Here is a 22,664-nt window from a genome sequence, read left to right as displayed (position 1 = left end):
AGTAGTATACATGAGATAAAAAAAATGCGCAAGAGTAAAATAAGTGATATATCCCAAGGACTATCCAATACTAAAAATGTATAGGGTTGGTATACTTACGAACATGATGACCGCATCCATAGACTTCTACGGCGAGCGCAATATTATTGGTCCATGTATCTGCTGTAAATTTCAAATAGCGTGCTGTCATTGGGCTCTGGTACAAGTACAATTGATCAATAACTTGAGGCTGATATTCGAAAAAAAAGGGATAGAAGGTAATGTATATATATAAAAATACATAAATAAGGTCATGAATAGTAGGTTATATGTTGATATCAACATATCCGATTGATACACGTTTGTTAAACTCAGTTACACCCCCCACACACACATGATCACAAGTGATAACAACATAATTAGTGTTGATGTAAAAATGATAACAATTACAGTAGAATATTGACAATATCGATGATGATGATGATGGTGATGATGACGATGATGATGATGACGATGATGATGATGATGGTGGTGGTAATGGTGGTGGTGGTTATGATGATAAATATAATGATGACGACGATGATAAGAATGATGATGGTGGTGGTGATGATGATGATGATGATGGTGGTGGTGGTGGTGGTGGTGGTGATGATGATGATAAATATCATTACTATTAAAATCATTTTCACAATATCGCTCATAAAAAGCTCAATATAACGATGACACTATAAGGATGGCGATTATCATAACACTGAAAAGTATAATGATATTGATAATAATTCCGATAATGATAAAAGAAACACAATAATAACAATAATAGTGCGAAATCAATTAGGATAGATAGTAATCATAAAATGTAATTAAAACAACTAGTAAAAAAACTATCAAAATAAGCAAAAGAATGTATTTGTCTTTGACGAAATGTTAATATTTTGTAGAAACTGACCTCAGCAAATTCCGTTTGTGCATCATAACTGGATCCATCTGTGCTGTATGTCACAAGAAATGAATCTAATTGATTTGAGCTCTGAGAATCCCCTCTCGTCTTGAACTGAAAAAACAAACAATTTGTAAAAAAAAATGCCTAAAAGAATTCTCCTTGAACATACGAAGAAGTTAGTTGCAAAAGGGGTTAGGTCCACTTCGGACCATTCCGAGAAAAAATATGATTTTTATTCTCACTTATTGCAATATTCTTATGAGAAACTAAGTTGTCATGATACTACCCTATCATGTGAACATAAAATTGGGTATAAAAGAAATCTATCTGTCTTCATTTTTTTTTATACATTATTTTTTAAACTGTCATTGTGGACATAACCCCCTTTGCAAGTAAACTGAAATGAATCCAATCTCTTTTCTATTTGCCACTTTCATTCACAGTTTTGTTTGAATTTCAAATTTTCTTTGATATCAACTGAGTGACTAAGAATTTAGAGCTTTGGAGACAGAAAACAATAAAATTAAGGAAAAATGGATCTAACCCTTTAGATAATGAGTTCTGCAGAAGAGTTTGGTTGCAAAAGACCTAACCCCTTTTGCAAGTGAGCTCTTCAATGCTGTCTGTTTGTTGACAGTACCAATAAATCAATGAGCCACAAAAAGAGGGGCATTGTGGCATAACATTTCTAATAAGTCAAGATGAAGCAATAAAATTTTACCCTTTTAAAAGGATTTGTGATAAATGTTGACAGAACAGAGACATTTTAAACTCTTTTTTGGGGGAGGGGCAGTGCCCCCGAAGCCAACGACTTCAACTAGAATGTTCTAAGAATGATTGCAGTGTTCGTTATAAAGTCTGTCATCTCTTTTTTCCGTAATGCATCCCATGATGTTTATTTTTACATCAAAATTTTTTTAAACAGTAAACACGGGTTTTGTTTATTCTTACCCCTGATATGAACGTATCCGTTGTGAAATCTATCTCTAACCACTCATCCTGGGCGTTGCTACTTGGCATCCACACTGTTTAACAATAAAAATAATTTATCATTTTATCAAAAATGAACATCATTAAACGTCAACTCCAAAACGTGGAGCATTCAACATGGCCCAGTGGATTAGTCTCCTGCCTTCGAAACAGAGGGTCGTGGGTTCGAATCTCAGCCATGGCGTGATTTCCTTCAGCAAGGAATTCATCCACGTTGTGCTGTACTCATCCAAGGTGTGATGAATGGGTACCTGGCAGGAATTTATTCCTTGAAATGCCACCGCGCTGTAAAGGCTGTGGGGCTAAAGCCAGGGTAATAATCCAAGTCCTTTTGGAAGCGCATAGGGACGTTATGACATAATGTGATATGCGCTATACAAGAACTGCGTTATTATTCAAATCATTTGATAATTAAATAATAATCAATAAACGGCAAATTGGGGTACAAGTAAACCATTCCCTAACATCATATAAAACTTATATCACTTTGTTGTTTGTTTAATCTATTTTGCTTTGTTTCCATTAACATTTAATTGATTATCATTTTTATTGATTTCGCAGATTTTTATCATTATTCTTGATTTGTATTTATTCATTCATTTTGGGGTGCTTTGTTTGTTTGTTTCTTTGTTCTTAGGAGTTTGGGGTGTTGCTTTTATCGCAATTAGGTGATAAACAGATGATTCTATGTGTACGTACCTCCTGAATCGTCGAATCTTGCATTCCAGGCGTAATTGCTTCCTAGAGTTGACGAAGCACTCATCTGTGAGTCGTCGATATAGCCATTACCTACACCTAAAGGGCTTGTGCAGTCCCAAAAATCTGAAAAAAAGGAGAAATCCAGTCTAACTAATTTAAGAGTTCGAAATATTTCATCTCCTTATCGCTACAAGGCTAATTCCTTCAATGCACTGAGCGCCGGTGATGGTAGCTCGAGCTAAAGCCGGGGTAATAATAGCAACGCTTTATATCCTCAGAAGAAAAACCGCTTTATAAATCAATCTATTATCATTATTATCAGTACATGTATTACAAACCTCGGAAAAGTTAATGTGACAATCTCTTTTAAATTCTTTGATCCAAACTAAATTATCTTTGTTTTACAATCATTTTAGTATTTATCATTATGTTTCCTCCTGAACTTTGAATCTGAATATGTAGCGCCGGGATCATGTAAAGACTCGTTACAAACAACATCGAATACACAATCTCAAGGACAAATTTACTATAAGCAAATCAGTTTTCGGGTAAAAAAATAGATTAAACAACAATAAATTTGTGAATCAGTATTATATTGAAACAGAAACAATCCGACCTACTTTGATAATGAAATATTTCAAAACAAATGGGGAAAGAATTAACTCACCGCCGTTTACGTCGTCATAATAGCAGACCGATATAGGATTGTACTTATTATCGTAGTACTGTAGAGCATTCGATCCAGAGGACCAGAAGTAGCCGTTCAACGACTGGTAATCAGCATCTAGATATGCCCATTCAAGACAGCTCCTCGCTGAAAAAAAAAACAGTAATGAAAATCAAGTAGATTCGTAGATACGGGGAATGGGATATATCGAATCAAATGTCAATTTTTATCAATACTTAGTAATATTTCTAATCGCTGCTTGTTAATATTTCATCAATTGTGGGTTGATAAAGTACTATGATTAATGTGCTTTGGCCGAATGGCCTGACTTAACTAGGCCATGAAATTCAGGGTTTTCATTCCCGATGCGTTTTATCTACACAGATCATTTATCTCGCATCGAACATTAATGAAATGCTATATGCGTTATTCAAACGTGAGGAACGTGCATGTGATTAAGAAAGATAACAAATATGATACATTTAATGTTGAAGAAATGATTTATCAGGTTTGCATATCATTCGTGGATCATTTATACAAATGGCATGGTTCCATCTTAGAAAGAGTTACAAATGTATAGTCAACCTAACATGCCTAAGCTGCAGGAAAATACATAAATGTTATAAACTTGTTTTTCTCCTGATGGAATTTTGCATCATGTCCTTTGTAAACAAAAAGCTCACTGGACTTTCAACAAAACGTTGAATAAATGAATGAATACTCAGCATAATTACATAGAAAATATTTTGAACGAACAAAGTCATGTATAGATGTTGGCGTTGCTGACTTTCATAGTTGTGGTTCATCGGACCAATTAGTGTTAACTCTTCGCGACCCAATTAAGAGTTCTTACCTTGGTAGCAGCCTTGTAGTTCTAGTCGCAGGCTTGGTTTGCTTTGAAATGTAATAATATTCATCCTAATTGTTCGAGCTACGATAGCTTTTGAAAATTGTTCGGTGACTGTGCTCCCTTCTACAGTATTGCCATCAAATACCTAAACAAAATAATCACAAAAATGAAAGAAATAGCCCATTTTACAGATTTAATAGCAAATCAAGAATCTTGCATAAAAATATTTGCAATAATTAATTCCGACGCAAACCTACATGTCAAAGATCGATTTTTTTTTACTAAAGTAAATCAATGTATATATGCATGAAGCTGCAGACCACCTATAAAACTTCAAATTTGCAATAAAATTCATGACTTTCAATTGATGTTGGGACCTAAAATAAACATCTGAGCGATTGCATTTTTTTTTTTTGCAAAATCCGTTTTGAAGAACAGTTTCTATAATCAGCCCATAATGTTCTGCGCTTACCGAACGTTATACCGAACACTGCGTTCTTTGTTTTCATGACATCATTTTGACAATGTAATGTTGTTGCTTTTTTTAAAAGTGCGTATAGGCCTAATGTTAAACTGAGCGAGTTGCCCAAATTTTCATCTCTGTTATTGTCTCCATAAACAGGCCCGAGTTCACCTTTGAATCAAACATTACGTCAAAGATTTTTTATTTGATAAATTAGCAAAACAAGAGATAAAAAAATACATTAGAAAGCGATTGGGGAGTGTTATAGTTCCAGTCAGTCAAGGGCGGAAATCTTTCACCAGAGGAAGGGGGACCAGGGGCTGCATGGATAATTTGACCAAAAAAGGGTCATCACCCCAAATGTAAAGTCATACGAACAAAAGAAATTTGACAGGCAATATATATTGGATAGGGGCACGCGTCCCTTCTAGTAGAGCGGATAAGCTCCAAAAATCACAAGAATTGTGCAAATTTTGACTAAAGCATGAAACTTTCACAAGTATTAGTATATGCCGTAAGATTTATTTTAAAGATGGGAGGTAAATTTTAAAATGCCTTTTTCGGCCGTTGCCATGGCAACGGATTAATTTCTAAAAAAATGACATACACTCCCAAGTAAATGGTAAATAAACATGATATAGATGAATAAAATGATAATTTTCAAGCTTCCAATTGAATATATGTAAAATTTAGAAACATTCAAAATCAACAAGATAGTTCCAATTTGTCCGTTGCCATGGCAACGGCTTGTTTTTCCCCAGAAAAATAAAAAAATTGATTAAAAAACATTGTAGAATATGACTTATCTTAAATTTCCCCTATAATTTTGCCATGTTAAACAAAGATATTTTGGTTGCTAGATGTATAAATCATATCTCAAGCCATTGCCATAGCAACCAAATAACAAATAATTTACAAAAATAACATGGTTGACAAGACAATGAATGGGCAGGTGGAAAAATCAACGGGAATTGACTTACTCTGTTTAAGTTCTGACCCCATCATTTGAACCAAAAATACAGAAAGTGTTCTGCAGGAGTTCTTTATAAAGATAAAACTTTATATTGCCTTGGTAACGCTTGAATTGAATTTAAAAAAAACTTTGTTGCAAAGAACCCGTTGCCATGGCAACAGCTTACTTCCCTCTAGAAAGGTAAAAATATTGATAAAAATGTGAATACATGTATGATCATCATTCCATTTTCAATAATTTTTGAGGTGCTAATGTTCTTGACTAAATTTATATATATATAAAACATCTTAAGTCATTGCCATGGCAACCAGATAACATCTATTTAAAAAACAACAACAACAGGGATTACAAGGATATGGATAGGTGAAAAATACAACGAAAAAATAACTTTTATGCATAAGGTTTGACCTACTGAATTTAGGGGAAATAATGCAGTGAGTGTTCTGCAGGAACTAATTGGAATGATACAGATTGATGTTGCCTTGGTAATACTTGAATTAAATAAAAAGAAACAATGTTGCAAGGATCCCGTTGCCATGGCAACAGTTTATTTCCCTCTAGAAAGTTAAAAATATTGATTAAATGTAAAATACATGTATGATCATCGTTCCATTTTTTAATAATTTTTGAGGTACTAATCGAGATATGTTTGAGACTAAATTTATATATATAACATCTTAAGTCATTGCCATGGCAACCAGATAACATCTTATTTAAAAACAATAACAGGGATGACAAGGTTATGGATAGGTGAAAAGTACAATAAAAATTAACTTATATGTACATGCATACATGTGTAAGTGTTGACCTACTCAATTAATTTAGGAAAAATAATACAGTGAGTGTTCTGCAGGAACAAATTGGAATGATAAAGATTGATGTTGCCTTGGTAATACTTGAATTAAAGGATAAAGGTCAATGTTGCAAATGGACTGTTGCCACAGCAATGGATCATTTAGTACCAGTTTTTATTTTAAAAATGCTATACAATATTATTTTTCTTGCATTTCCTCTAATCTTAGTGTGTTAAACATCGATATGTTTGATGTAAAATGTTTAAATAACATCTAAAGCTATTGCCATCGCAACCAAATAATATCTAATTTACAAAAATATTAATTTGGATGGCAAGATCATGGACAAGTGGAAAATACAATATAACTCAATGTGCGAAAGGTTAGGCAAGTCATTTAATTTTGAACAAAAATATCACTAAGTATTCTGCATGAGTTCATTAGAATAATAAATTGATGTTGCTTTGGTAATACTTGAATTTAATGATAAATATTAGTAATCCAAATGTTCCGTTCCATGGTAACAGCTCATTTCCCCCAGAAGAGTATAAGCACCTTTGATAAACAACAAGTGGAATGCCTCTGGCCGTCTCACCTGCATCACGCGGTTCAATATAGCAGCAGTGCTGACTTTGAATACTACTCTAACTCACACAAGATGTTCAGTGATACATGGTTACTCTTATGTCCACTTTTTATGAACGAGACCAATAAACTTACAGAGATATGATGGTTATTCAACAAAAAACCCCAACATAGCCAAAGTTCATTGACCTTACATGACCTTTGACCTTGATCATGTGACCTGAAACTCGCACAGGATGTTCAGTGATACTTGATTACTCTTATGTACAAGTTTCATGAATCAGATCCATAAACTTTCAAAGTTATGATGGTAATTCAACAGATACACCCAATTCGGCCAAAGTTCATTGACCTTTGACCTTGGTCATGTGACCTGAAATGCGCACAGGATGTTCAGTGATATTTGATTACTCATATGTCCAAGTTTAATGAACTAGACTAATAAACTTTCAAAGTTATGATGGTAATTCAACAGATACCCCCGATTCGGCCAAAGTTCATTGACCCTAAATGACCTTTGACCTTAATCATGAGACCTGAAATTTGCACAAAATATTCAGTGATGCTTGATTACTATTATGTCCAAGTTTCATGAATCAGATCCATAAACTTTCAAAGTTATGATGGGAATTCAACAGATATCCCCAATTCGGCCAAAGTTCATTGACCCTAAATGACCTTTGACCTTGGTCATGTGACGTGAAACTCATGCAGGATGTTCAGTGATACTTGATTAACCTTATGTCTAAGTTTCATGAACTAGGTCTATATATTTTCTAAGTTATGATGACATTTCAAAAACTTAACCTCAGGTTAAGATTTCGATGTTGATTCCTCCAACATGGTCTAAGTTCATTGACCCTAAATAACCTTTGACCTTGGTCATGTGACATGAAACTCTAATAGGATGTTCAGTAATACTTGATTAACCTTATGGCCAAGTTTCATGAACTAGGTCCATATACTTTCTAAGTTATGATGTCATTTCAAAAACTTAACCTCAGGTTAAGATTTGATGTTGACGCCGCCGCCGCCGCCGTCGGAAAAGCGGCGCCTTTAGTCTCACTCTGCTTCGCAGGTGAGACAAAAACGTGGTAAAATCTTATTTTTCTTTCATTTCCCCTAATTTTAGGGTGCTAAGCATATATGTTTGCTGTTAATATGTACATAACATCTTCAGCCATTGCCTTGGCAATCAATTAAGATGTATTTTATGAATAAAATACTTAATGCTTGACCAGTCATTAAGTTTTGAACAAAAATTACAGTGAGTGTTCTGCATGAGTACAATAGCATAATAAAACTGAGGCTGCCTTGGTATTGGTTGAACTTAATGATATCAATGTTTGCAAATGTGTGTTCGGTTGCCAATGCAATGGAACATTTTTTCCCCAGAAAAGACCATCTTTGACTTAAAAATACCTAAAGGATTGTTATTTTTAATTTATTTCCACTAAGGTTGGCAAACATACACGTGCCAAACATACACGTACATTTTTTTGTTAAATGTATAAATAACATATTAAGGTATTAATATTGCAATAACATAACATTTAATTAAACAAAAAGAAAACATAGCTGACAAAATAATGAACAGACGGAAAATACAATAAAAGGAACTTAATATGCGCAAGATTGGACATGCTCTTTTAATTTTGAACAAGAGTTACATTAAGTGTTATGCATTGTTTCATTAGGACGACAAAAATTACTTATGTTTTGGTAATGATTGAACGTAATGATGAATGTCAATGTTGCGAATGGCTCTAGAAAAGTACAAATTTTGATAAAAATATGTTTATTTATTTCTTTTTTCCCTTATAGGAGGGCGCTGAACATAAAAATGCTGAATGATAAGCACCAGCTTGTTTTATTATACATGGCATCGAAATACGTATCAGAGTCTTTTGGGCTCAAATAAATGCCCGAAACTCTAATTTCGATGCTGGACAATTTCGTTCAAAGTATTCGCAGGCGGCCATTTTGAAGAAAGCGTCTTGGGATGATTTGTGCTTTAAAGCTGTTCATCATATGAATATATAAGGGGATTATAGGGGTTGATAAATCAAAGTCTTAAGTCTATTTAAGGAGTCGACATGGTCTTCATATCCAAATCAAGGTAAATACAGTAAATCAACTTTTACATGGAGATCATTGAAATCATGCCTTGTCTGACTGTTTTAGCATACTTGGATTGAAATATGATAGCAAAGCACTGTTAAGCATCATCTGCCAGGATACGCCTTTTCATTCTTGCATATAAATATCAGAAAATTGTTACTTTTTGAAAATTCCCATCATTTCTTTAAAATTCCTGAAAATTGCAGAAAATTAAAAAAATTCTCAGAAATGTCACGTTTATTCCCATGGAAAGTTTCCATCAAGAAAATTCCCGGTAATTTAGCAACCCTTCTCCCTCCCCCCCCCCCCCCAGAAAAACAAATAATTACCAAAAAAAAAATAAAGAGGAAGTGAAAGAGAGATGGATGAAATATGGTTATTTTACAAATAATATACCCAAAATGAAAAAAAAATGGAAATTTTTGCTCTGTCGCTGGCTCGATGAGAACATTTTAAGGTAAATTTTGCTCGATACGTCATATCTCGCCCCCTCAAAATTACACTGCTGATTTCGACGAAGAAAATTTTGTAATACTGTGATAATTTTTAAGTAACATGTGAATCTATTCAACAGGAAGTGCAATCTACTCACTGGTTATTTTAAATGAAAAGTAGACTGGTCAAATACAATAAAAAAAAACACCCTTTCTGGTTGAAAGGTTACAAATAATTTAAGCACTCAAGGGTATTCCAGGATGGTGCCCTCACTGGCTGCCGTAGGTTAAAAATCCACAATTCATCCATTACTTGATAAAAAGGCTTTAACCTGGTTTCTATTCATTGGTTTTAAGGATCAAGTAGTACATTGGGCCAAATACACTGAGGGACAGCCAGTGGTTTGGAATGTCCAAAAATCCAAGATGGCTTCAAAAAATTGAATCTATAATGGTTGCTGATACCTAAAGCGGACATAGCTCATTTCATATTGGCCTAGAGGATGATATATTGGTGTCTAAATCATTGGTTTCAAGAGTCTAACAATATTAGGACAAGTTAAAATGACAGTCAGGTGTGCTCGAAAATCCAATATGGCTTGCAAAAACTATTCTAAAATGGTAGCGGATAATTGAAAATGGAATAGCTCCTTTTATATTCACCTGTGAGATATGATTTTGGTATTGAAACTATAGTTTAAAGAGTCAAAAAATAAATTAGGACATAGTTTGTTCAATATCTGTCTGGGGAATATGATTTTGATGGCTAGATTATCATCATAAACCCATTTTTTAATGCATTAGAACAAGTTACAAGGACAATCAATGGAATGATATGTTAAAAATCCAAAATGGGGTCTAATGGGGTCTAAATTGACTGTTGTTACTTCAAAATGGACAAATAGTTCATTAATAATACACATTGGGGATATGATTTTGGTGTCTACACGTGTTTCAAGGGTCAACTAATACTGTACATTAAGTCCAGTTGAATGGACAGACAGGTGTCAATATTGTGTCCAAAAATTCAAAGATTGTTTGAAAAATGGGGGTTTTAATGTTACTTAAAAGTGGACATAGTACATTAAAAATACACCTTGGAATGTTGTTTTGGTGTCTACACTAGGATTTCAAGGATCAAACGATACGTTGGGACTGGTTACAATGGTGTATAATTGTCCATTTTGTGTGAAAATCCAAGATGGCTTCCATAAATGGGTTCTAAAATGGCGACTGCTACTTTGAAGTGGATATGATATCCACTTGTGAGAATCTACCTTGGATTTTGGAAAAAAATTGAAAACTAACCATCTTTGTTACTTGTCCTAATGTTATAGTGGACCCTTCATACCACAGTGTACACAACAAAATTGTTTCTCACAGGTTTTATGATAATTTTTTAGTGATAGAAGTCATTTTAGATGCCATTTTGGAAAACCCTCTGGGATTTTTAGGCAAATCGACAAATGGATATACCTATACCTATGGATGCTTCTGAACACAGTCTAAGACTACATTCAGTTCCAAATTCTGTCTCCTTTTTAGATTGGCCGGGTCATGTCCTGGTGGGTCAGCATCAAACTTGAACTTCACAGGTTCACATCTCCAATACTTATCCAATCCATTCTCGAAGCTGTGGACACTGGGTGCATTTACTAAATCGTTACTTAGGCTATTCCAAGGTTTCCTCATTCTTATGTAAAAGGAATTCTTACGTTTCTCAGTTACTGACCTCGGAATGTACAATTTTTTATCATGACCCCTGGTAGACCCCTGCACCTGTCCCAAATCTGGCACTACTTCCTGGTCATACCTGTGAAATAACTTGTATGTTTCGATCATGTCTCCTCGCGCACGGCGATAAGCTAATGTAGGAAGTTTTAGTTGAATCAATCTTTGTTCATATGGGAGGTTCTTAACCTCAGGTACCAACTTAGTGGCCCTTCTTTGTACATTTTCTATTTCTTGAATATGTTTCTTTAAGTATGGACTCCATACTGCATGAGCATACTCCAAATGAGGTCTAATCAATGCTTTGTATAGAAGCAAGAAGTTCTCCTTGTGAAGATAAACAAATGTTCTCCTAATAAGATTCATTAGCCTATTGGCTTTATTTGACTTTGACTGAAAGTGCTGGTCAAAACTAAGCTTTGTGTCAACAATCACTCCTAAATCTTTACTAGTTTCAACTTGTGATAGATTATGTGAGGCATTATCATGTGTCATTGTATAGTCATTGAAATCATCATTTCTTTTACCTATTGTAAGTACACAACATTTATCCGGATGGAACTTTAATAGCCACTTGTCTGACCATGAAACTAGACGATCTAAGTCCGCTTGTAATAACTCAGCATCTTTGTCATTTTTTACATGCTTGTATAACTTGGTGTCATCTGCAAATAAATGAACAGTACTTGACAATATCTGATCTGGTAGATCATTAATGTACATTACAAAAAGCAGGGGTCCGAGGACACTCCCTTGCGGTATTCCGCTGGTTACATCAGCCCAGTCAGAGAACACACCATTCACACAAACACGGTGCTGTCGACCAACAAGAAATGACCTGACCCACTCGCATATGAGCTTAGATATGCCAAATCCCTCAACTTTGGCTAAAAGTCTTTGGTGTGGGACCTTATCAAAGGCTTTCATATCATTGTAACAATTCTAAATGTATCTTTTAAAACTTGAAACCAAAGTGTGAACACCAAAATCAGTTTTCCTTGGAGGATTTGAAATGAACTATGTCATTATTTAAGCAACAGACTCCAATTTAATAGACTCCGATTGCTTTAAGCCATCTTGGATGTTGGAACATACTGGATTACCAACTGTCCTTATAACTTGTTCCAATGTACATGATGTATTTACTGACTTTTAAAACCATGGTTTAGATGTAAAAATAATATGCCCTTCGTAGATATTACACAAAATATGTCCCTTTGTGAGTAACGGGCTATTCTATGTTCCATTTTTGGAAGCCACCTTGGATTTTTGGACATACTTGACCACTGACTTGTAACTTGTCCTTATGTATAGTTTGACACATTTTGCTATGGCATAAACTTATTCCAGGATGTTAAACAAACTACGTTTTTTAATGCAGCAACAGCAATTCTAGACTCCATTTTCAAAGCCATCTTGGATTTCTTTTAATATACTGGACAACTTACTGTCCGTCTAACTTGTCATAGTGTATTACCTGACCATTGAAACCATGGTCTAAATACCAAATGATATAATAATCCCAGACGGATATGAAGTGAGCTATGTCCATTTATATATCAACAGCCATTTCAAACTCCAATTTTGGAAGCCGTCTCCAGGTCTTGGACACATCAGACCACTGCAGTTTTTCTAATAAAAACTGGTACTTTTCTTGGGAAAATGAATAGGTGCTATGGCAACGGATCATTTGCAACGTTGATATTCATCATTGAATTCAAGTATTACCAAGGCATCATCAATGTTTATCATTCTAATTAGTTCATGCAGAACACTCATTGTATTGTTTCCCCTAGATTGAGGTCAAACCTTGCATGCACATTAGGTGAAATTTCATCGTATTTTTCACGTGTCCATACCTTTGTCATCCATGTTGTTTTTTACAAAATAGATGTTATCTGGTTGCCATGGCAATGGCTTTAGATGATATATTTATAAATCTAGTCACCAACATAATTCGATTAGTACCTTAAAATTATTGAAAATGGAAAGATAATCATATGTGTCTGTATTCTACATTCTTATCAATAGTTTTACCTTTCTACATGGAAATAAGCTGTTACCATGGCAACAGGCCCTTTGCAACATTTTTACCAAGGCAACATAAAGTTTTATCTTTATAAAGAACTCCTGCAGAACACATTCTGTACTTCATGTTCAAATGATGGGTTCAAATCTTAAGCATACAGATTAAGTCAATTCTAATTGTATTTTTCACCTGTCCATTGTGTTGTCAACCATGTTATTTTTTAAAATTAGATGTAATTTGGTTGCCATGGCAATGGCTTCATATATTATTTGTATGTTAACAGCAAACATATCGATTCTTACTACAAAATTAGGAGAAATGGAAGAAAAATCAGAGTACACAGTCCCTTTTCTAATCAAAACTAGTACTTTTCTTAAATAAATGAGCCGTTGCTATGGCTCAACAATGCTTTTTTTTAATTCAAGCGTTACCAAGGAAGCATAAAGTTTTATCTTTATAAAGAACTCCTGCAGAACACTTTCTGCATTTTTGGTTCAAATGATGGGGTCAAAACTTAAGCATACAGATTAAGTCAATTCCAGTTGATTTTTCCACCTGCCCATTCATTGTCTTGTCAACCATGTTATTTTTGTAAATTAGTTGTTATTTGGTTGCTATGGCAATGGCTTGAGATATGATTTATACATCTAGCAACCAAAATATCTTTGTTTAACACGGTAAAATTAGGGGAAATATAAGATAAATCACATTCTACAACTTTTTTTAATCAATTTTTTATTTTTCTGGGGAAAAACAAGCCGTTGCCATGGCAACGGACAAATTGGAACTATCTTGTTGATTTTGAATGTTTCTAAATTTTATATACATTCAATTGGAAGCTTGAAAATTATCATTTTATTCATCTATATCATGTTTATTTACCATTTACTTGGGAATGTATGTCATTTTTGAGAAATTAATCCGTTGCCATGGCAACGGCCGAAAAAAACATTTTGAAATTTACCTCCCATCTTTAAAATAAATCTTACGGCATATACTAATACTTGTGAAAGTTTCATGCTTTAGTCAAAATTTGCACAATTGTTCGGCTAATCCGCTCTACTATTCTTGGTTTTCCGCCCATGAAGTAAGTGAATAGTGAATAATTACCACAGTTGAACCGCTTTCTTCATAATCGACAAAGGTACTACCGTCACTGCTGTATTCAATGGAATAAGTCAGAACTCGTTTTGAAGTTTCACCATCGTCCATTCTTCCTTCCATTACGAGCTGGGTCAAAGAGATGTCAAAGGGCAATGCACTTTATTACGATCACGACATAAAACGAAATGAGTTCAACCTTGGAAGTTCAAAATCTTAAACTGTCATATTCTATATAGGCCTATTTTTGGTATACTTATTGTATAATCGTCTTCAGGGCATCATTTTTTTTTATTTATATAGTGCTAGTACTGTTCCTGTTTCTCTATTCAATTTCTCCTACCACATCTATTTCTCACAACCCCTCACTATTTCTTTCTATCTCTCCTTCTGTCCTTTAATTTCATGTTCGCATCGTTAATTGTATTCTTGTAGCCATTTATGTATTTTTTAGACATCACTCTCAAGCTCTTAGAGCTTATGAGGATCCACTCATTTATATCTCAACGATTATACCAATGACACATGTTATGCAATGTTGACAATGATATTGAAAATCAATCAAACAAGCAATTGAATAATTAATGATAGGCACGAGCGAACATTTCTTGATTTTAGACAAATTATAAGTTGTCTGTAACTTTAAATGTTTACACCATTTGCATCTTTAGACTGTGAAGGGTACATATCCTGTCAACATTAAACATTACGACACTTCTCAAAGCTCAACTAGAAGAGAAAACAAACGATTGAATACAATAATTTCTTGCCTCCGCAATAGCAAAATCGAATTTATAGTAAGAGCATAAATATTTAATTTTGTGTCAATAGAATGAATAAAAAGTAAACAAATAATCTTCAGACTTACCCCTGTAATAACTGTGTGAGCGAGAAGGTCCACCTGGAACCACTTGTAACTATCACTTGTCTTACCTGCCCAATACAGCGTGTTATCTGAAAAATATAGACAGTGATTTAATTATCAATTAGCCTGTAAACCTGCACTTGTTGAATGCTAACCCCCCCCCCGGGGGGGGGCATTCAGTATATAATGCATAGTGGGTATGTGCCGCGGAAGGGACCCCCATTTTTGCACTCCAATTTCCGTTCCAAGGCATAGCATTTGTGTCTCATTGAGAAAAAGAATAAAGAAAGCCGCTCCAAAGCATGGCATCTTCTTCTTATCAAGAAAAAAAGGAGAAAGAAATCCGCTCCAAAGCTTCGCATATTTTTCGTTACGCCGTTCCGGTCGCATTAATCTGCCACGATAAGCTGGACTTTGGGTGAAAAGCGGCCGCAGAGCGCTGTCCGACCATCGCCTCTGCGCGAGCTGCATGCACATATGCCCGTACCATAGGATGCATACGCATTCACACGCTGGTGATCCGTTCCAAGGACCCCCGATTTCACAAACATTTGTAATTCCGAAGCCCGTTCCGAGGACCCTCCTTTTTTTGTCTCGCCAGCGGCACAACCCTACCACTTTTTTGGTCGAATGCCCCCCCCCCCCCGGGGGCTAAAACGATTTAGAATGTTTAACGAAATTATGAAGAAGTTGAAAGAGCCAGGAAAATAGCAAAAAAGAAAAAGAAAAGAGGGAAGAGAGAGAGAGAGAAAAAAAGAAAAAAAGAAAGAATGAGGAAGGAAGGAAGGAAGGAAGGAAGAAGGAAGGAAGGAAGAAAGAAAGAAAGAATGAGGAAGGAAGGAAGGAAGGAAGGAAGAAAGAAAGAAAGAAAGAAAGAGAGAGAGAGAGAGACAGAGAGAGAGAGAGAGAGAAAGAAAGAAAGAAAGAAAGAAAGAGAGAAAGAAAGAAAGAAAGAAAGAAAGAGAGAGAGAGAGAGAATGAGAGAGAGAAAGAAAGAAAGAATGAGGAAGGAAGGAAGGAAGGAATGAAGGAAGGAAGGAAAGAAGGAAGAAAGAAAGAAAGAAAGAAAGAAAGAAAGAAAGAAAGAGAGAGAGAGAGAGAATGAGAGAGAGAAAGAAAGAAAGAAAGAAAGAGGCCCATTAAGAATGAGGAAGGAAGAAGGAAGGAAGGAAGAAAGAAAGAAAGAAAGAAAGAAAAATAGAGAAAGAATGAGGAAGGAAGGAAGAAAGAAAGGAAGGACGGAAGGTAGAAAGAAAGAAAGAAAGAAGGAAGGTAGAAAGAAAGAAAGAAAGAAAGAAAGGAAAGCAACTTACCGCTTGAAACAATTCTTCCACTTGCGGCAGGTCCAGCAGCGTAGGCGTGATAGGCACTAATCTGACTGTCTTCGATGAAATAATCTCCCATTCCGAGTGCGACATCGCCACCGTCGCAACTGACTGTTACCGAACCGATCTGCGCCTGAGCGATGACGACGAACTCGGCGTAGACGAAGGCGAGAACGAGAAGGGCAGTAGGGGAAGAAATAAACTTCGTCGGAAACATGTTTTTTCAGTGTGAGTATCTTTATAGGATTGAAAAGAGTAGATAAGATAAGATATTTATTCGCCTTTCTTTCTGCACATACATTTTGTCTTACAAATGTGATTTCACATTCTAAAAATGCAAATCAATGATTTTAAGAACATGACTAAATAGTATTCAGTGTGTACATGTAATATCTTTAAAACTAGCAAAAAAAAACCCAAAAAACAATAAAACAAAAAATACCTAAAACTAATCAATGACATGAACGCACAAAAAAGAATAGAATACACTGCTTGAATGTACAAACTAACAACAATATAATTAAGTGATATAGGATGGAAGAAGAAATAACTATGGATAAAATGAGTATTGAAATAATGAAGTATAAGAACGTTACATCGTTACTGAAGTAGCCTTTGAATATTATTTGATTGGAAAAAAATAAGCGAGTTTACTTTAATTTGATTTAATCATTTTTCTCCTGCATTCATATCCTTAATCAGTATTTTTTTTAACAAAATAGCAAACGTAAAATCGTGATTACTTCGTTGCCAGCATAATATTGTGTTTATTCAGGAGAATTCAAATTCTATTATTGTTTGTTTTCTATTGCTGTTGTGTTGTTATTAAATCTCCACAACTGAATTTGATCTACTGCCAAATCATAGCATTGACAATCTGCGATAAAAGGTTTAGGTGGTTTCCGGTCGCCAGTGAATTCAATTCTAAAAATATATGAATATTTGAAATTCATATGTTAAAGATCAAAGCTTATTTTCCTCGTTTCTATCCAAAAAACAACAATTAAAGCAAATTGCAAGTTATACATACAAAATCCATACAAATACAAAATACTTCGACGTAGGTATAATCTCATTCTTCATGTTCTAATAAAAATACTGTCATTGGCGGTGGGAACAAAAACTTAAAAGATTGACCAAATTCTTACAAAGTGCATATGGACCACAATGTCTACAAAATAGAGAGCAATGGAACATATAATAAAATTAAGCGAATGAAATAGATTTTAAAAAGGTAAAAATTAAATAGGCCAATTATCTTATATGATTATCTAGCATCAAGAAACTCGTTAAATAGATGATTTAGTAAAACTTTAGGAAGTTTACTCAGAATGGATAGCAATAATGTGTTTGTTGTTATCTTAATTTAATATATTTTGTTTCCATTTAGGAAGATCTGATTATTGTATCCCGTAAAACCGTATTAGATTATCCATCTAGCATGTCTAGTCAAGTAGGCCTATTTCGAAATAGTATGAGACCTAATGAGGTATCTGTCAAGATCTGATCTTATATAATCATACCAAGATAAAGAAAAGCCTGCAGTCGCAATTTATACTAACCGATGTGGATTCCTTTTCTCACTCACCTCATTTCAAAATGAATTCTCGAATGATACCACCAGTATCATGTCTCCATTAACCTCGATATTTTGGTCAAAATGAAGGCATTGCAACCACTCTCGTGTTCACTTGTAGTATTGCAAACTAAGTTTGGAGAAATAAAGCCTCTTGCTACACGGGTACTACGGTAAAGTACTGAAGTTTTTTGTAAGTCGTAAGAAAATGGCGAACCTTTTGGTTGGCATCGCAGGAAATATTGATCCCCGCTGTCCCCGCCTTTGAAATTACAAATCGATAATTTTGTTGGGAAAGAAGAGGAATATTGGCCGTGTTCCATCTTATAGAATGGGAGGGATGGATCGAGTTTTATCGATTTCTCGTCGAAAGTTCTACTTGTTGTGAGGACTTTTGAGAGGGGCGAGTAGGACTATTGATTATATTTCATTGTTCCAAGTCATGACAGCCCCGATGTTTCCCGATTGGCTCGCACCCCCCCCCCGTGCGTGGCTATCGTATAAGTATCGAAATGTGTCCTTCTCGTTTTTTATTTACAATTTATGGTGCAATTTGTCCCGCTTTTCTTTCTGTTCTTCTTTTGAAGATATATTCATTTTTATTTAGAAGATTGTAATACAATCTGTGATGAAACAGTAATTTGACTTCGTGAAAATGCATTTCTTCGTCTTCACTCTCTCGCAATGGCGTACAGATGTCCGCCTTTAGCTCTAAACCTCCCCCTCTTTACCCCCCCCCCCCCCCCTTCTATCACGAGAGTCCTCAATATCGTCTTTATCAACTCTCCCTCTTTATCCTTCAACTTGGTCAAACCGATCTCCAATCTGCCTCTAGCACCCTCTCCTCCCAAACCTTGTTTTCTCTCTCTCACACATCCCTCCCTCACTTTGCCTACCTCCCTACCCCCCCCCCCCTCCCTCTCTCTCTATCCCTCTCCCACCCTCTCGCTCTCTTTACATAATTTCCAACATCTAAAAGTAACACAATGCAAAAACTTTTCAATTTTATGCACGAGATCATAGGAATATATTTGAAGACTATCAAATCCATGTTTAGAGACTTTACAAAATATAAATACACTGCCTCCTCCATGGATGTTTGATAGACTTTGCAATATTCACAAAATAAATAGAAGATGGGATGGATAAAAAAGAACCATATAAGAAACGATACTTATACGACAGAAATTAAAGGTTGATACAACAAAAGAACAGGTTACAATTTGATAAATTATACTAGCTACTTGATCTTGCAATGTAACTTTGATTTTGACCCTTCCACTAGTTTGAAATTTGAAGGTTGAGCACAGAAAAACTCGAGGCAATAAAACGACTTTCTATTATCACTTATTTTGTTTTAGTCATGTTAGCTTACTTAGCTATACCATATTACTCGAGTTGGAGTACATTCAACACTGTCTTCTTCAAAGGGGGGGGGGGGCTATTAATACACATTTTAACATTTTCTATCACAATAAATGGATATTGCCACAGTGGAGTGCAAATCTTTGAAACTGCTGAAATTTGTAGAACAAAATAAAGAAATTGTAAATAAGCAGAATGACATTGGTTTTTTTAAGTATGATTTTCTATTAAACTCTCTAAGATGCGCACATGTTTTGATAAGAGTATACAATCTTTTTTTTTACTGGCAAGCTCTGGGAAAGAATCTTGAGATATCTGACCATTCCTATATTACTTTTTGTATCAACAATACATGCAGAAGAGTTATTAGAGAAAGGTCTCTTAATTTCGAGTTGGACATACAGAAACTGAAAATACCACATATTATCACAAAACAAACTAATCCTGAAATGGCAGAGGTCTAAAGACGTCATAAATAAAAAAAAATACAGAAGAATTATCGTACAAGAAAATACAAAAATCTATATGCAAGATATACAAGATTTGTTGTATTACTATGTACAAACTTTGATTACATTCATATCAATGTACAGGTTTCATCGACATGAAGAAACTGAATATTTTATTTGACAATTATTTATGATTTCTGCTCATAAATATCAGTGTGCTATGAAGCAAAACAAATGTACATCCTTCTGGAAAAATGACGTGTACAATCACATTTAAATAAATAAAGATTAATATAAATGCTTGAATATCTTTAAAAAAGAAAAAAAATCCACTCATGGGGAGAAAACTGTGGTATTGATATGATGTTGTGCACAATTCTTTGAATCTATCTCTCAAACAATTACACCTTTTATATACCAGGGGAGCGTTTCATCAATATTTTCATCCGACAAGTTGTCAGATCTGACATCTTTCCATGATTTTGATTGGCTGATAGGCACTGTTCCTATGGTAACTGTCAGAAAAAATGGGACTTGTTGGATAAAACGTCCGACAAGTCCTTTCATGAAACGCCCCCCAGAGCCTCATTACAACTAGAACTATCTGTGAAGGTGATTAATACCCCTGCCCTATGCCGTTACACTGACAACCGTTTCCAACACATGAAAAAAAATATGTCTTGCCCACCTTTACATCATTACCAATATGGGTGCCAGATTTCATGAGAATTGGTTAGAAACTGAGGGAACTGCAAGATAATACCTTATTTTTGCCAAAATATATATCGTTACCATGGCAACATGATTTACAAAATATGCGAAAAATTAGTCTTGCACATCTTCACTCCAACACCAATGTGTTCCAATTTTCATGAGAGTTGGTTAAAATCTGAGAAAGTAGTTCGATTCGCAAGATTTGCAACGGACTGACCGACAGACCGCCCACCTGGCCGTACACTGATTCCTATATACCCCCTTCAAGCTTTGTTTCATGGGGGTTTAAAAACCCTAGCAAATTGATTGCAGAACAATTTTTCTTACAATTGATTGCATTTATTACAATGTACAATCAATCTTAGAAACGGTCACTATTCTATGTGTCACAGGTCCCTGGTTACGGATGTGGAAATAACTTGGCCATATACTTTTACTTTCTTGAAGGGGAGGGGGGCAATTAATATATTTTCACAGTAACAAGAGGCAGAATCACCATATAGAATATAAGGGAAAGGCAAAGTGAATTTATCTTCCTGTGCTGACCGCACAAAAACGTTGTTAGCCAAACAGAGCTCTAACAATAAGTCCAGTCACATCTTGTGAAGTCAAAACCCTTATTTCAATGTTAAGCAATGCATTGTTGTAACATTGTGTATCACCGCTACATCACCGGTTGTAACAGGGCCTCTGTTAGTGCACTGTTAGCGCTAACAACGCTTCTGTGTGGTCATTGAATGAAACGGGAGATATGAAATGGCAAGTGGTAATGATTCAGAAAAGTATAGTCTGAAAATGGATATTAAAAGTTTTGTTTATATGTTTTGTTTATGTGTGATGTTTATATGTGATGTACTATTCCTTGCAATTGTATTTGACAGTGATATTTGGTAATATATAAATTCAAAATTCCCCCCCCCCCCAAAAAAAAAAAAAAATTAAATGGCAACAAATGCATACATAAAAGGTAGGTAGGTACATGTAGGTAGGTAGGTAGGTTGGAAGGTAGGTAGAAAATTGGAGATAAAATGGTCAATAAAATAAAGAGATAATAGAATTGTCTACATGCATGAGAAAAAAGACAGAGATAGATATAGATAGATAGATAGATAGGTAGGTAGATAGATAGAAAGATAGACAGATAGAAAGATAAATAGGACAATTAGATTTATGAAGAACAATAAAATAAATTCAGTTTGATGGATAGATCAATCAAATTACAGAAAGACAAAGATGTAGATAGACAGGAAGAAATAACGAATAGACATATCATCTATGGGCTGTTAAAACCTTATTCTTAAATTCAAATATTTCGATAACAGCTCAGAATAAGCATGATTTCAGAGTGACAACATTGGTAGCAGCCTTCCTTTGCCTAGAAAGAGTTCTTGACAGTTATCAAGAGAATGTTTTCACTCGCACCAGCAATTGCCACTATAAGGTTTTAACAGCCCAGCCACGATAAGGTATATAACGTGCAGTTATAGATCAAAAGGGGAGAGGAAGAAAAAATGAATAATCACTGGAACAAATAATCAATAAAAGCAAAAGAAAAACAAATGAAAAAATCTCAAAGAGGGAGGTAGCAGAATATCACGGATCCTAAATTAGAAACCTTGGATTTATTGTGTCAATATTTATTTCTGGAATTAGTCCCCACTAAACCTGACTAAAGAGAATAGAATAAATATGAATAAACTAACTCAATCCAAATTTGCAAGTCAATAAAAATAACTTCATTTGGCATACAACAATAAATAGAAAACCTAAAGCATTTAGCATAGTTGCACGACAGACAGTCATAAGGGAGGCAAGTTTAATTATTGAACAATAAATGACTCCTGGGTACCGTTGTCATAAAGACTTGTTATAATAACAAATATATTAAATTTAAAGGGGAAGTTCACCCTGACAAAAACTTTATTGTAAAAATAGCAGAAAAAATGATAAAAAATATTGCCGGAGGTTAAAGAAAAATTCTTCAAATAATTAAAAAGTTATTAGAATTTCAATT

At 34.7% G+C, this 22,664-nt stretch overlaps 1 protein-coding gene across 1 annotated transcript in view; it reads right to left on the bottom strand.

Moving 5' to 3' along the window:
* The window catches only part of LOC121430688, a 42,030-nt gene extending 23,680 nt beyond the window's left edge, over positions 1-18,350 (bottom strand). The window contains exons 1-10 of the mRNA XM_041628033.1: positions 18,135-18,350; positions 16,535-16,782; positions 15,225-15,310; positions 14,366-14,485; positions 4,129-4,270; positions 3,276-3,422; positions 2,609-2,731; positions 1,871-1,944; positions 926-1,030; positions 100-229 (exon numbers count right to left, since the gene is read on the bottom strand). Of these exons, the coding sequence (XP_041483967.1) occupies positions 100-229; positions 926-1,030; positions 1,871-1,944; positions 2,609-2,731; positions 3,276-3,422; positions 4,129-4,270; positions 14,366-14,485; positions 15,225-15,310; positions 16,535-16,763 (1,156 nt within the window). The 5' untranslated portion in view covers positions 16,764-16,782; positions 18,135-18,350. The remainder of the gene's footprint in view (positions 1-99; positions 230-925; positions 1,031-1,870; positions 1,945-2,608; positions 2,732-3,275; positions 3,423-4,128; positions 4,271-14,365; positions 14,486-15,224; positions 15,311-16,534; positions 16,783-18,134) is intronic.
* Between the last annotated feature and the right edge of the window lie 4,314 nt (positions 18,351-22,664).

This window comes from Lytechinus variegatus, chromosome 17 (assembly GCF_018143015.1).
Source record: "Lytechinus variegatus isolate NC3 chromosome 17, Lvar_3.0, whole genome shotgun sequence".
NCBI classification, from domain to species: Eukaryota; Metazoa; Echinodermata; class Echinoidea; order Temnopleuroida; family Toxopneustidae; genus Lytechinus; species Lytechinus variegatus.
Note: the sequence above shows the minus strand (reverse complement) of the source record. Positions and strands in the feature narration are given on the sequence as shown.